Genomic DNA, 16,692 nt, shown 5'->3' with positions numbered 1-16,692 from the left:
TACCTTGGCACCAAGCTACGCTTGCTACCAAGCTGGGGGCTCCTGTTCTGGATGGCCCAACAACACAGCGGCCCAAAGGTCCAAGCCCAATCTCAACTCCCTATCCACGTCAGCCCTACAAACCGTCAACCCTCCCAACCCCCAACGTGATGGCGCTCCCTAGGGGAAACACCAAAATGTCCCGTCTCGGGATCCTAACCCCCAAAGGTAATCGCCCTAGATGCCATAAGAGGAAACTGCACCTTTGTCACACGCTGACACCGCCAAGCGCAGGGGGTGCATTGTTGCTATCGTCGCAGCGCCTGCCACGCCCAGTAGCATCTGCCATCATGAGCAGATCCCAAGAAGGGTTGACCCCATCCTCACCAACCCACAGAAGATTCACATCACCTTCCCCTATAAATAACTCCCTTGGGCACACCAAGAAGGTATCTTATGTATTGTTATTTTGCCCGTTTACATTGAGTCACACATACACACACCTAATCCCATTGTTGATTGCATGCTTCATACTTGGAACAGTGCCTCTTAGCTTGATCTCTACCTGTGCTAAGGGTATCATCCATATAGTGACTCCATCCCCAAAAAGAACATAGTGGGCTTATAGATCCCATCGGTATACTTTGATTTTGGAAGAAATCTTGCAAGTGGCAACAGTTTCCTCGGGTCAATGTAAAACTTGTCACCACCTGAATACGAAGTAGCAACAATCCCTTCCATCATTTTGATAGAAAAGTATTGCATTTCACAGATGAAGTAGAAAGTCAAATCACAACCAAGCTCTATAACAAAACACAAATCCTAGAAGCAACCAACGTGTTAAAATACAAAAGGAGAGAAACTCACATATTCATTGATGGAGCCATTTTATTAGTATTATATCATATCAAATAATAACTTTCTCCTACCGATTTAGAAAAATATAGTGAGCTCCATTTTATTTTTTTTAATGGGACCCACTACATATTTATCTCTATTGCCATAGACATCTTCTATTTTATAAGATAAGACTAACAAACCCAAACATAAAAATAGAAAAATTAAGAAGAGAAGTATAACATAGAGAAGATTATTATTATTATTATTATTTGAAATAAGTAATTTTTGGGAGAAAAAATATCCGTTCAAATACTTTATGATATTCGGATAAAAAATCTTTAATTTTTTTGATTTGTCTTATGTTATAAAGTTACAGCTTGCATTTCTTTGTGATAGAACCAATCTTATTAAAACCGGCTCGATCATTGACCCGGTCGAGGTACTGGGTCACTGGTTCAACCAGTGGGTCACTGGTTCAACCGCATGACCCAGTAATTATATGCAATTTTATAATTTATATTAAAAAATTATAAATATACTCAAATATCTAAAAAAATGATAACAATTTCAAATATTTTAATATAAAAATAATAAATGACATATTATAATACAATAATAGATCAAACAAAAATATAATGATCGTGATACGAGACTTTAGGTTAAGAAAACGACATCTCTAACTATAAATCAAATCAAAATTTTCTGCATAGTGCATAATTGAGATAATATTAGTGTTGTATGTACATAACTTATGTAAGTCAATAAGCAAAAAAATATTTAAATATGTCTATTATAATTTTTTTTTTGAAAAAAAAATTTAGATTTTTTTTTTTTGGAACCGGGCCGGGTCACCGGTTAACTGACCGGATCACCGATTTTCATGAAAACCGACCGGGTCGGACCGAATTGCACCAGTTCTGATGCATAACCAGTCTGTTACTTCAACCAGACCGATTATATGACCGATTTACCGGTTCCCGAGTCGACCCAGCCGGTGAATAACACTAGATAGAACCACGCATAACTCGTGTAGTTCAAAAAATGTTATGTAATAGGAAAATTTCAATAAGTTTCCTCCTAATCACTTATTTGCTCTCTGAAATTTTAAATATTTATTCCTCTAATTTAAAATATTTTTATCAGTTATCCCTCTAATTAGAAAAGTAACTGGTAAAAAAAATTAAATTAAAAGGGTAAATAATAAAAAAAATTAAGTAAAAATATAAATGATTCAAAAAATTTAAGCAGGAAAAAAGTGATTCCAAAAAAATTTTACAAGGATTTTGAGAATTTTTCTGTACATTTTATTGTAAAAACACAAAGAAAAAATATTTTTATATTCTAAAATTGATGATAAATATTTGATCATGTAAAACTCTAATTAACTTCATTTATATTGATACTCAGACAAGATAAATCTTTATAAACCCTAATAGGATGCAGTTACCAAAATAAATAAATAATAATCATAAATAAACCTCACACTCCATACTGAAGTGAATCTGATCCATAATGGTAGTAGCAACCATGGCAAGAGCTCTTTCTCTCTCTTCACTTCGCTTCTCTATCCTCCTTCCCCGCCGCCTCCTTTCAACCACCGCCATCCTCGCCCGACGTCCCTCTCTAGCTCCTCTTTCCCACGCCGCCCGCTTCACCGCAGTCCGGTGCCGAGTGAATCGCGCCGGAAACTCGGCGTACTCGCCGCTGAACTCGGGGTCGGGGTCCAACTTCAGCGAGCGGCCACCGACCGATATGGCCCCTCTGTTCCCGGGTTGCGACTACGAGCACTGGCTCATCGTCATGGACAAGCCCGGCGGCGAAGGTGCCATCAAGCAGCAGATGATCGATTGCTACATTCAAACCCTCGCTAAGGTTCTTGGCAGGTCCACATTCTCTCTTTTTCTTTCAAAGTTCAAAAATTTTCTTTGTTTCTCATACATTTAGGTTATTGGGTATTCTTGCTGGTGATTTTTTTCTTTCTTTTAAGAATGAAAATGAGTCCTTTTTTTTATTCTTCAGTTTTTTTTGGTGTTCTTTAGTTTTAGTTAATTGGGTGTTCTTTTGTGATTTTTTATTTTATTTTTTTTAATGGAAAATGATTTATATTTTATTTGCTATTTGTTTTTTTTTTTTTTTAGAGAAAAAGAGAAAAATTCTTGGATGTTTCAATTAGTTTTAGCTTATTGTGTGTTTTTAAGTGTTACTTTTTTCAGCGTTGATTTTTTTTTTTTTTTGAGTGTTTTAATTAGTTCAAGGTTATTGGGTGTGTTCTCTTGTCACTATTTTTTTGTTTCTAAGCATAGAAAATTGAGGTTCTTTTGTCGAAAAAGGAAAAAAAAAAATCTCGGATGCTTCAATTGGTTTTAGCTTATTGGGTTTCTTTTATGGGTGATTAATTTGAGCATGGAAACAGCTTGTGATAGTGTGGGTTGTTGTTAGTTTTTGTCTGAGTTGTATTTTTCTTCCTGGTTTTCAGTGAAGAGGAAGCTAAGAAGAAGATTTACAATGTTTCCTGTGAGAGGTACTTTGGATTTGGATGTGAGATTGATGAGGAGACCTCTAATAAGCTGGAAGGTCTGTAATGGAAGTGTTGTATGGCTTATTGTTAGTACTTCTTTTTGTTGCATTTGTGTTTACTTTTTCCGTTTCTCTTTGAATAGGGTTGCCTGGAGTTCTGTTTGTTCTCCCAGATTCGTATGTTGATCCTGAATACAAGGACTACGGTGGTGAGGATTTAATGATGCTGTTGTTTAAGCCTTTTTCTTTTGTTTTTCACTGTCTTTTTAACGGTCAATGGGGATTCATTTTTTTTGTACAGCCAGCATTTTTCTTGCAATATTAGGATAATAAGATTGGTGATATATGTTTACCTGTCTAAGTTTCCAAGCTGGGTTTCTCCTTGAAGTAATATAATGTTAAGCATCCTATCCATATTGGTTAGGATCACTAGTGTGACATGCAAGATTTAGCTTTGAGAGTGTGAGTGCTAACTGCTTGCCAACTTAGTTAAATGTGACATGTGCTTTGATGTTTCTATTTAATTTTTCTTAAAAATTCCATTCCATCTTCATCAAGCTAGACAGTCTTACAATGTTTGGCTTTTATGTATGGACTTACATCAAATGTCTCTCTTAACTGTTCTGTGCTTTATATACCTTGTGGAGATGCAGATCAGTGGAGATGAAAAATATAGCGAATGTCAGCCTCTATGTATAGTCTTTATATGCTTTAATGTATGGAGATGCTTTGTCATTCGTATGAATAAAAAGTAGTAGTCTGCTACATGCTTTTTAGCTTGTCATGTTTTCAACATCAATATGTGCGGAAAGTGATCCTATAACCCATGAAACGTTTGCAGCCTGATTAAATTGGTACAAGTAATTGTTTTTTTGAGGAAATTCTCCCTTTATATGTAGTCTACCTTGCCAAAGCTAATAACTCTTTGTGAGTAATGTCTAGCTTTGAATGCTAATATGTAATTTCCACTATCCTGTTCTTTTGCTTCATCAATCATGTACTTGCAGACTAATTGGAGTTGATGCATCAAACTAGATGACATCCCCTTACAACCACTCCTTCATTAGGCCTGTAGTTCCATTTTTACTATTTGATAAATCAGAGGTTAAATGATTTTTTTGGACAAATTTCAAATTCCTAAACTCAAAATTATGTTCACTCTGATGATGATATTCAGGTTCTTTTCTTTCTTTTTTTCCCCCCTCTGCAATCCATACTGTATTTGTTTTTAAAGGTTTTCTCTTTTTAATTTTCATTATCGGTTAAATATACTGGAGACTTGCTTTCACTTGTAGATAGATAGATCTTGCATGGTTAATTCAGGTGATGGCAATGGTATAGCTCTTTTCCATCTCTCTTCCTTCATCAGTAGTCCATCTTGGCAAAGCTAATAACTCTTTATGGGTAATGTTTAGCTTTGAATGCTAATGGACTGACATAAAATTTCCCTCCTATCCTGTTCTGTTGCTTCATCAATCGTGTAGTTGCAGAATCATTGGAGTCGATACATCAAACGGCATAACATCCCCTTACAACAACTCCTTCATTAGGCCTGTAGTTTCATTTCTACTGTTTGATAAATCAGAGTAGAAGATAGATCGTACATGGTTGTTAATTTAGGAGATGGCAGTGGTGTTGCTCTTTTCCGTCTTTCTTCCTTCATCAATAGTCCATCTTGCCAAAGATAATAACTTTTGCTGGATAAGGCTAATTGACCTGTGTGGGTCAAAAATAAAGGAAAAATGAATGACATTTGGCTCACAAGAAGGTGCTCTAGGTCCAGCTCCTTTAAAGAAAAATTGCAAGTGCTGATGTGCGGCAGTCCAATGGCAAATGTGTTGGTCCACGTAGTGCATTCAAACGTGCTAGGTGGACTAGTGCATTTGCCCTGATACTGACATGTGGCAGCACCATCCTACCCTCATTCTATGCTCCACTTCTCACCTCGAGTTCAAATCCTTCAACTTTGCCAGGGGGTCTCCTCATGCTAACCACTGGCATCAGAATTATCTTGTTGGGTGCAGGATCTGACCTGGCAGGTTTAATGATGTTATCAATCTCTTGCCACACGTTGAACTTGTATTGAAAAGCTTTTCTTACGCCACATCAAATGGGAATACATCCCTACCCTCAACAGATAGCACATGAGTTAATCTCTCCATGCTATCAACCTACGAGGGTATAATAATTGTTCTAGCTTTGAAAGCTTATGGGCTGGCATTAAATTTTCCTCATGTCCTATTCTGTTACTTCATCAAGCGTGCAGCTGCAGAATCATTGGAGTTACATCAAACCATATCCTAAATTCATTATACTCTTCACTGTTGATGTTATTCATATTTTGTTTCTGTGTAATCCATATCATAATTGAAAACTTTTCAGTTGTTTATCCCTGTATTTTTTATTTGCTCCCTTAATTTTTTTAATTTTACCATACCAGTGGAATATGTAGGACGAGCCTTGGAGCAGTAGTAAGATTGTTTTTTGTGACCGGAAAGTCATTGGTTCTAATTTTGAAACAGCCTCTTTTCAAAAATGTAAGGATAAGGCTGCTTCCAATTGACCCTCACCCCTACCCTCTTAAGTTATCCTCTTAAGTTAGGGAGCCTTGTGCACTGGGTTTTGCACTTTATACCTGTGGAAGATGGTTTCTTTTGTTATCATTGGTCCCCATTGTCCTATTGTGTTCTTTTGTTGTCATTGGACCCCATTGTCCTATTGTGTACCATGTCTAAGGTTGATAATTCTTTTCAAATGTAATGGTGCAGCTGAATTATTTGTGAATGGAGAAATAGTCCAGAGGCCACCTGAAAGACAGAGAAGGGTGGAGCCACAGCCACAAAGGCATCAGGACAGACCAAGATACAATGATAGAACAAGGTATGTCCGGCGCAGAGAAAACACAAGATGAAGGAGCAGTTGAGTAATAAGAGGGAGAGAGGGATATAGATGCTTTGAAAGACTGGAGTCTCACTATTGTAGTCCAGTCTTTGGATGCCTATATGAATTCATAGTTCTGTTGGTAAATGAAGATGTTAGTAGTTAAACCAGTATAATATCTTTTTTCCTATGAAAAGAATGTTGCACATAAACTATGTCTCTATGGAATGTGTTACTGTTTTTATGTTGCTACTTACCTTTTGCTTGGCCTTTTCTCCTTTGACTGAAGAAAATCAGTTGCCACGATTACCATTTTTGGTTCTTACTAATTTATCAACAAAGAGAAGGGAAAAAAAATAAAATCCCCAAATGTGTTCAATGATTAGGTTTTACTTAATGTAATAGGTCTAATGGCTCTTTGAACAATGTGATCTTTCTCCAATTTTATGGTTTGGGTTGACCCATAACTTATTTTCATTTTGGGATTGTTAATGTCGTTATTCTTCTTGTATCATCACTTTTTATTTGTATTTCTCATTTGAAGGGTGCTGCGAACCCCTCCTCTCACACCCCATTAATAGAATGCCTTTTAAATCACAATCAAGATTCTACTGCCCAACAAAAATAAATTACTACACAAACAGCAATACAGTGTAAAGCTTGTCCACAAGGAAAATGAATCACTTTGGATTCATTAATTTTTCCTTTTTTTTTTAATAGGATAAGATATTATATCTATTTTTTTCATACTCACTTTACCTGTCCATCTTTAATATTATTGGATAAGACTATCAAGAGGAGATAAAAATAATGAAAGTTAATTTTTATTATAATTTAACAGTGTTGAAATAAGTAGGTAAGATAAGTATGACAAAAAATAGGTAGAATATATTTATTTATTTTTTATAGAAAAATAAACCTACTAAAAGGATGGAAAAGCTATGAGCGATGATTTGTGACTTTTGAAAGATAGGGCTGAAGCAGCCAATAAGCCATCGATTAGTAAAGACTCGTACATCTAGATTTTACTGAATAAAATTTGATAAAAAGAGTAAACATAAAATAACATTTATAGTAATATTTAGTCATTATAAATGGAATATAATACGCGTGAGAGTAGTTGTGCGGAGATATTTTTCCAATACCTACATATAAAATAAAACTTGCTACACTGAGTTTTTTTTTTTCCGCGACTCAATGAATAAATTTTTCAAATCTACTCTTTATTTAAACTTGTTGAATGATGGCTTTGAGTATATATATATATATATATATATATATATATATATATATATATATATATATATATATATGGGAAATGTTACTCTCCTTTTACATAAGGGTAACTTATCTCATTTTCTCTCAATTCGATTTCCGTACCTCACTTTCTTATTCTTTTTTTTTGTAATGATGGGACCCACCTAGTTTCTCTCTACAACATAAGATACCTATCTTATGTAAAAGGAGATTAATAAAACCCTATATATATATATATATATATATATATATATATATATATATATATATATATATATATATATATATATATATATATATCGGTAAAAGATTTTTTTAGTCAATGGAGATAAGTTATTTCTAATGAGCCTAAAATGACATCGTTTTGGGATAAAAATCAAGGTGTTTTTTGTAATTCTAATATATTGCAGGGTTATATTAGTCTTTGTCATTATAATTTTTTAATCTTATAATCCCAAAACAAAGTCGTTTTGAGCTCACTATGATAATTTTTATTTATAGTGACGGGAGAAATATTTTTTTCATATATATATAGGGATCTATTTATATCATGTTGCATGAGATAATTATCTCATGCAACATAAACAAGATAGTGGGGTCCACTATTTTTAAAAAAAAAAAAATAGTGGATCCCACTATTTTATCTCTGTTGCATGGGATAATTATCTCATGCAACATGAGATAATTATTTTTCATATATATATATATATATATATATATATATATATATATATATTTGGGATAAGATAATTTTCCTACCCTTAATTTGCCTACATTTGTCTACCTCTCTCAACACAGTTGGATTATAATTTCATTCAACGGTAGAGATTTGCGGGATAAAATAAATTATTTTATCCATTTATTTCTTCTCACTGCCTCCCACTTTTTCTCTCTCCTCTCACCCCCTCGATGACCATCGTCTTCGTCAAGCCTATCATCAATTTTGGAATTTTATAAAGAACAAAGTCAAAAATTCGAAATTTAAAAAGTGTTTCTCTTTCGCCAACAATCATCTTTCCATTGACAAAATCGTAAGTTAAACTATTCTGAATTGTCAGAGTTTGCTAATTAATTATGTATGTCGAATTCACATTATTATTTAATTGTGGATCTTCGGCCAATTCGTTGATTTCATCATCATGCAATTTTGTCGAGTCACTTGCATTCATACTCAGTTAGTTCTTGAAGCTCCATTGAACAGAGAGAAAACTAGGATTTAGTATTTGAATAATTGTAATACCATTGGCATCTTGGGCATCAACCATGTGTAACAGAACTATTTTACCAGAATCATAACATATATATGTGAACAAAAAATCAATTCAAACTCACAAGGGATTTCGATCGTATATGCTTTTCTATCTCTGTCTTCGTTGATAGAGAGAAAGGGAGGGAGGCAGTGAGGAGAAATAAAAGGGTAAAAGGATTTATTTTATCCCACAAACTCTACCGTTGGATGAAATTATAATATAACGGTGTTGAGAGGGGTAAGCAAATGTAGGTAAATTAAGGGTAGGCAGAATAACATATTCCTATATATATATATATATATGAGTTCTTTTTTCTGCAGTGAATGCAGATAAATTATCTGTATTGAGCCCAAAACGATGTCGTTTTGGGGCGGAAGTTAAGTTATTATCTAACAGTGTTTATCATTATAGTTTTTTAATCTTTCAACCCAAAATGACATCCTTTTGAGAGTAAATGTATGTAACTTATCTGCATTCACTGTAGAAACATTAAAGCATATATATATATATATATATATATATATATATATATATATATATAAAGAGAGAGAGAGAAATATTTCTTTAACCATTTGAGATAAACTTATCTCTGACCACCCAAAAACTATGTTGTTTTAAGGGTTGGGGGAATTAATGAAAGGTATTTACGTAACTTTTTTTTTATTATATGAATTTTACCAAAACACCCTTCATTAATTCTCTCAACCCTCAAAATGACATAGTTTTGGAGTAGTCGAAAATAAACTTATCTCAAGTGGCTGGAGAAACGATAAGCCCATATATATATATATATATATATGTTGGAATAAGATATTTCACCTTTTTTTAAATTCTTATCTTACCTGCTCATTTCCTACACCATTAAATCTGAATCTCAATTATCCTTAACCTTTTCTCTTTCCTCTTGAGATTCTAATTCAATGATGTTAGAGATTACTAGGTAAAGTAGGCATAAAAATATATATGCAAAATATCTTATCCCATGTATACGTATGTAGTTAATTCTTGTCCTAGTTTATGCTAAAATCAACTTCATCTTCATTGAATTTCATGTCTATGCTCACAATTTTTTGTCGTTGTTGTCGAATAAAAATGTGCATATATTTTTTGCAGTTGAAATTGTTTAGCTATTTTTGGATATACCGAAGATCTAGCTTGCTCCAATCTTTTTTTTTTTTTTGAAAGTAAAGGAATTAAACTAACCCGAGTTACATAAGTTTGGGCCAGAGATATCAAGTTGGTTCTTGAAGAGTTCTACACTCCAAAGGTGATTCTTGAAGAACATGCATTTCCCAGTCAACATCCCAAAGGGCTGCCAAGGGTAGGAAGTGATTGCCAGTGCAAAAGAAGCATGGACAATGAGCGACTCATGTCAAATCTTGCAGCTAAGGGGTATATGAATGAATCGAATCAACACCCAAAAGAGAGGAATTCCAGAGATTGTGCAGCTATGAGACTGTATAGTTGTGGATAGCTTATAAGAATTAATTAGTACTACCTATACAAACAAGATGCATCTATTTTTTGCTAGCCCAGAGCATAAGAACTCCATAGTTAAGCGTGCTTGACTTAGAGCAATTATGCGATGAGTGACCTCTTGGAAAGTTTTTCGATGAAGTGTGTGAATGAGGAAAAAGCACGCTGAAAAATCTCATGTTAATTTATGGGCACATTCATTGATCCTTGAAGTAGCCGGGCGTTACACCATTTACTCCCATGCAAAGCCAGAGCGTCTGCTGTAAGAACCCGCACCGTTAATTAAGGTATTTAATTAATTAATTATGCAAAAATAGGAAATGATTCCATAATGGATCCTAATAATTATCTATGAGGCTTAATAATCATAATAAGTGATTAAGAATGCGTGATTAAGAAAGTCGCTTTTCGGAGGAAAAGTGCAGATACCGGTTCTGCTAGTCGGTATAAATGCGTGCCAAAAAAGTATCCTGGAAAATTAATGTAAGTGCATGATAATTACTAGAATAATATGTAGGACTTTTAAAATGAGTTTCAAGTCCAAATAATGAGAACTGGTGCTAGAAATCGGTACTGGCTTTGAAAAGCGCGTACCGAAAAGGTGCTCAGAAAAATATAAGAAAAATATGATAAATCTTAGAAAATTATTTAGTTTCATAATCCAAAGTTTGGGATTAAAATGCTAAGCGTAGCAATTAAAGTTAATACTGTGTGCTTAAGTGAGTTTTGGCTATAAATACACTTACTAAGGGCACATTGCTCTAGATACCAGAAAACCAGCGTGAGTTCTCCTTGGTGGCTGACCTCCTATACTGTTCCATTGCCATTTGCTCCATTTTGAGACTTTGTGATCATTGTATGCTTGTTTCTTCTTAAAACCTTCTTCCTAAACACTTGTTCTTGTTTGAGTGAGCCTTGAAAGGTTGGAAGACACCATTTTTCTGAGTGATCAGCCACTGTTCTTGTTTGTTTGGGGGCTGACCTTGGTGGTTGGGTTGAAAGAAGCCTTGTCTTGGGTTTGGTGGTCCAAGTGTTGATCTTTGGTGCTAAATGGTCAACCTTTCTTACCATTTTCGTGCATCCTCTTGTGACAGTAGCTTGAGACTGATTGTGAGCTCCAAAGGGCAACCTTTCCTTCTGTTTTGAGCTGGGGTATGTGTACCAACCTTTAACTTGAGTTTTAAGGCTTAAAAATGGAAGCTTGATGCATGTTAAGGTTAAAAGATGATAACTTGTTGTTGGGTAAGGCTTAACACATCTAGAAATGCATGATTAGGTGTTTAAAATCGGTAAAAAGGGAACCTTTTTGGGATATCTTCACGAAAGTGCAAAAACTGCATTCTGTCGTGAAATATCCGGATATCTGCCCGTGGAATATCCGGATATTGGATATCCGGATATGATATCCGGATATGTGTATTCGGATATGGGGTTTTGGGATATCTGGATATTGTATATCCGGATATGTGAATCTGTATATCCGGATATTGCATATCCGGATATGGACAGTGAGATATCCGGATATTGCATATCCGGATATGGTCCCGAGGTGTATCCGGATATTCTGGGATTTCGCAGAACAGTAGCTGTGATGTGCATACAGTAGGCTATTGGGGGTTTGTAGACCCTGGATTGATGAAGTTGAACTTCTGTTTTTAATGGATTAAGCCAGAATCATGGGATTAAGGGCTTGTGGCTTTGTTAGAAGCTTTAAGACTTGAAAACGTAATGAAAAGGCGTTGTCTTTAATTTGTATGCATGTGGTACATGTTTATTGATTTATATTTGGTCCATATCAGATTGTGATCTGCTGTGATTGGACTTTGAGCTTGTGGCATTGGATAGCTAGCTTAGAGGTAAGCTTTCGTGTCCTCGGTTTAGCCATGTTGTGGTTCCACCATGTCCCATGGGGGTATGGTTATATGCATGCTGTGTTACATACTTTTGATGTTTTGGAAATGCTGTTGAGCTATTGTATGTTAGTGCCTTGTTGATATGCATGGAGGTGTTCCACCTATACGGTAAGCCTGAGTATGTAGAACATACAAGAGGGTGAGGCTGTGGGTGAGGTGCAAGCGGTTTTCCTTGTACTACATGTAGGGAACAGACGTTTTCCTACATTTCTCTGGCCAGTAGATAGTGATTACACACATGCCATAGATATCTGTTGCACTACATAGTTTTGGAACTGATAATGATATAAATGCTTTTGAACTTATATTGCACATGTAAGTGAGCTTGGGGTGGAAGATCCTTGAGGATCCCTTGTCTTACTGAGAATTCTAGTTTAGAGATCTCACCCCACGTTTGGGGAATGCTTATTTCAGGGTCAGGTAGTGTTGAGACCTCAGGCAGCAGGAGGCCGGAGCTGAGTTAGATTGCTGTTATATTGTGTTGCCATGATTGGATGCTGGATTTGCATGCTGCTTTTATGCTTATAGCTTCAGTTTATGTATTGGAGTTTTATGTTGGGACTCGTTGGTTACTATGTTTATTTGGTGAGCATGGGGATTGTCCATGACACATAGTATTGTTATATCTTGTTTATGTCTTGAGTCTTTTGGAGTTGTAATAATGTATCAGGATATTGTCTGGATTACTTGATGTAATGTCGTGATTTAGATACACACTTTATCTATATATTGAGGTATTTCATTAGATGTCATATTGCAATTTACATACAGGCGATATTTTATGAAATTGATTAAGTAATCAAGTTGGTAATTGATAATGACGTCATAATTGAAAAGAAAAAGAATATTCCGCAATTTTTAATTAAGCACCGCTTAATACGATGTAATGTTAATATTCTGAGTATACACGGGGTGTTACATTTTATGGTATCAGAGCAATGGTTCAAGGGAAAAGCCTGTATGTATTGCATTGATTAGGATGTTTGGTTGTGTCTGTTTTGCGTATTTACTCCGTCGAGTATTATTATGATAATGCATATGTGACCACATTGCGTGGGCGTGATCAACTCATAATTTGTGTAACTTGTGTAGAATCATGGTAAGGTCCGGGAGAAACCGCGGGACTTCGGAGGATCAGCCCGATCCTGTCCTGGCTGCATTAGCTGAGATGCAGGCGGCCCGACTAGCCGACCAGGAGGCCATGAGAATGGCAAACCAGGCCATGCTGGACGCCGTCAGAGAGGCGAACAGGAAGGCCACTAAGGACGTGTTGGAGGCCAACCGTCTGGCGAACATGACGATGTTTAGAGTCATGTTGGAGGAGATGAGGAATGGCCCTGATGTTGGTCATGCACCACCACCACCACCTCCACCGCCACCACCACCACCACCTCCACCCAGTCTGCAGGATGACTCTCAGAGTCAGATGGGAGATGGCAGTCATCTTACGGGGGCCATGCAGACCGTCCCTGTTTTTGTTGAGAATCGTGATGAGATCGATCACCGGTTGAATGCTTTCCGTAAGCATAAGCCACCTGCCTTTGATGGATCCTTTGATCCTGTTGCTGCGGCACGTTGGCTTCAGGCGTTAGACAAGATATTTCGGGTCATGCAGTGCACAGATCGGCAGAAGTTGATGTTCGCTACTTACATGCTGGAGGGCGATGCCCATGAGTGGTGGACAAACCTTTCTCATGTCTACGAGATGCAGGGTCATGTGATGAGTTGGCCTATGTTTGAGGACTTCTTCTTGGGTCAGTACTTTCCATATGACGCTCAGGAGAGGCAGCAGGGAGAGTTTGACAGATTGGTTCAGGGCTCGTTGTTTGTGGACGAGTACCTGGCCAAGTTCAACCAGTTGGTGAAGTTTGCACCCTTCAGGATGGCGAGGCCTACTCCTACATTTCTGGCTGCTAAGTTCCGCAGGGGACTTAGTGAGGATATTGCTGCTTACCTAGCTGGTTCTGCTTCTAGAGATTTTGACACACTGGTTCAGCAGTGTCGTGATATTGAAGATTACTACAGCTCGAGTAAGGCCAAGAAGGCCAAGGTTGCTGAGGCGACGAAGGTTGCAGCTGGTAGTTCCACTTCTTGGAGAGACATGACGTTTGGGAACAAGAGCAAGGGTAAATAGTTGGCAGCTCGGCAGGCGCCGAGTCAGTTTAAGAGGACTTCTGCTCAGGGGAGTGCAGCGAGACCTCCTGCTCCCAGGTGTTCGGGATGCGGGAAGACTCATTTTGGGCTGTGCTCTATCGGCCAGTTGATTTGCTTTCAGTGTGGCAAGGAGGGCCACTTCTCCAGAGACTGTCTGTCGGCAACAGCGAAGGCTACTGTAGTGCAGGCAGTGCCACTGCAGATGGTTCCCCTTCCACCTACTTCGGCACCGGTAGTGCCACCATCTTCTGGGAGAGTTTATACTCTGGATCGTCAGTAGTCGGATCGAGCTCCGAACCTTGTCAGAGGTACTGTTACGATTGGTTCATCAGCTGTTGATGTGTTGTTTGACTCTGGGGCTACGCATTCTCTTGTTGCTACCCCAATTGTTGTGGGGCTTGAGTTGCCCAGTGATGTGCTTTCTCCACCGATGCGGGTGACTACCGCCACCGGAGAAAGATGTGATGCTATCACTTTTCATCGCGATGTGGCGTTTCAGTGGGATGGCCGTTAGTTCTCGGTAGATCTGATAGGATTGCCGATGGCCAACTTGGAGGTTATTCTGGGCATGGATTGGCTGTCCAGAAATTGTGTGATGATTGATTGTTGTGTCAAGCGTGTAGTGTTGTCTCCGTGTGATTCCACAGCCAGTTCCTCGCCGTACATTTCGTTGCTGCAGGCTAGGAGAGCCTTGAAAGCATGGGCATTTGGTTATGTCATGTTGGGAGGTTTGGTGAGTGGTACACAGGAGGATATCACTGGCATTCCTGTGGTGAAGGAGTTCCTTGAGGTGTTTCCTGAGGAGATTCCTGAGTTTCCGCCACAGAGGGAGATAGAGTTCTCCATAGATCTGTTGCCTGGTGTGGGGCCGATTTCTTTAGCTCCATACCGGATGTCGCCACCGGAGTTGGCAGAGCTGAAGAAGCATATTGAGGATCTTTCAGCGAAAGATTTCATCCGATCGAGTGTGTCTCCTTGGGGAGCACCGGTCATCTTTGTGAAGAAGAAGGACGGGACAATGCGATTGTGCACCGACTACAGGCAGCTGAACAAGGTGACAATCAAGAACAAGTATCCCCTTCCTCGGATTGATGATCTGTTGGATCAGCTCAGGGGTTCTTGTGTGTATTCCAAGATTGATCTCCGGTTCGGATACCATCAGATTCGGGTGAAGCCGGAGGATGTCCCGAAGACCGCATTTCGCTCGAGATATGGTCATTTTGAGTACTTGGTGATTCCGTTCAGTCTTACCAATGCACCCGCTATGTTCATGGATTATATGAACCGAATTTTCGAGCCGTACCTGGATCAGTTTGTGATCGTCTTCATTGACGACATTTTGATTTACTCCAAGAAGGAGGAGGAGCATGTGGGGCATTTGAGAACTGTTCTGCAAGTGCTTAAGGAGAAGAAGCTGTATGCGAAACCTTCCAAATGTGAGTTCTGGCTCAAGTCTGTGAAGTTCCTTGGGCATGTTATTTCTACTGAGGGAGTTGCAGTGGATCCGAACAAGATTGAGGCCGTACTGGATTGGGAGAGACCCAAGACAGTTACGGAGGTGAGGAGCTTTCTGGGTTTGGCAGGTTACTATCGGAGGTTCATCAAGGGATTCTCCACCATGGTTTTGCCATTGACTCGCCTTACTCGGAAGGAGACTCCATTTGTGTGGACTCACGAGTATGAGGTCTGTTTTCAGGAGTTGAAGGAGAGACTGACTACTGCTCCTGTGTTGGTCTTTCCTGATCTTGCGCTTGAGATTGAGCTTTATACTGACGCCTCCGGGAAGGGGCTAGGTTATGTGTTGATGCAGTTGGGCAAAGTGATCACCTATGCTTCGAGGCAGTTGAATCCTCATGAGGAGAACTACCTTACTCATGACTTGGAGTTGGCTACTATTGTGTTTGCTTTCAAGATTTGGAGGCATTATCTTTTTGGTTTGAGGTTTGTGGTGTTCAGTGACCACAAGAGTTTGAAGTACCTGTTCGACCAGAAGGAGTTGAACATGAGGCAGAGAAGATGGATGGAGTTCATAAAGGACTACGACTTCGAGCTAAGGTATCATCCTGGCAAGCCAATGTGGTAGCTGATGCTTTGAGTCGAAAATCCAGTAGTTCATCCAGTTTGTTACTTGGTAACTTCGATGTGGTTTAGAAGTTCCGCAACTTGGCAGTGACCGCTCCGTGTGAGAGTGTACTTCTCGGATTGGAAGCATCTGATGTGGTGAAAGAGCTGCTTGAAAAGATTAAAGAGGCACAAGTTTAAAGAGAGTGTCTGGATTATGTGAAGAACCAAGACAGTGTGTCTTGGAATGATGATGGATTGCTTTTGTTTCAGCAGAGGATTGTAGTTCCTCGAGGCCCGTTGACAGAGGAGGTTATGGCAGAAGGCCATAAGGGTCAGTTTTCTATCCACCCTGGTGCTACTAA

General features: G+C 38.2%; 1 protein-coding gene across 1 annotated transcript; it reads left to right on the top strand.

The window, feature by feature from the left end:
* The first annotated feature begins 2,254 nt into the window (after nt 1–2,254).
* LOC133295610 (multiple organellar RNA editing factor 2, chloroplastic-like) lies at nt 2,255–6,503 on the top strand. The gene is given in 5 exon segments (XM_061494449.1): nt 2,255–2,702; nt 3,296–3,393; nt 3,480–3,545; nt 6,105–6,152; nt 6,155–6,503. Coding segments are annotated over 5 exon segments (636 nt in total). The 5' UTR covers nt 2,255–2,331; the 3' UTR covers nt 6,208–6,503.
* The last annotated feature ends 10,189 nt before the right edge of the window (nt 6,504–16,692 follow it).

This window comes from Gastrolobium bilobum, unplaced genomic scaffold (assembly GCF_033153095.1).
Source record: "Gastrolobium bilobum isolate Gb01-03AN ecotype WA unplaced genomic scaffold, APGP_CSIRO_Gbil_v1 utg12007, whole genome shotgun sequence".
In the NCBI taxonomy this organism is placed as follows: domain Eukaryota; kingdom Viridiplantae; phylum Streptophyta; class Magnoliopsida; order Fabales; family Fabaceae; genus Gastrolobium; species Gastrolobium bilobum.
The sequence above is the reverse complement of the archived record's forward strand: the minus strand, read 5'-3'. Positions and strand labels throughout refer to the sequence as shown.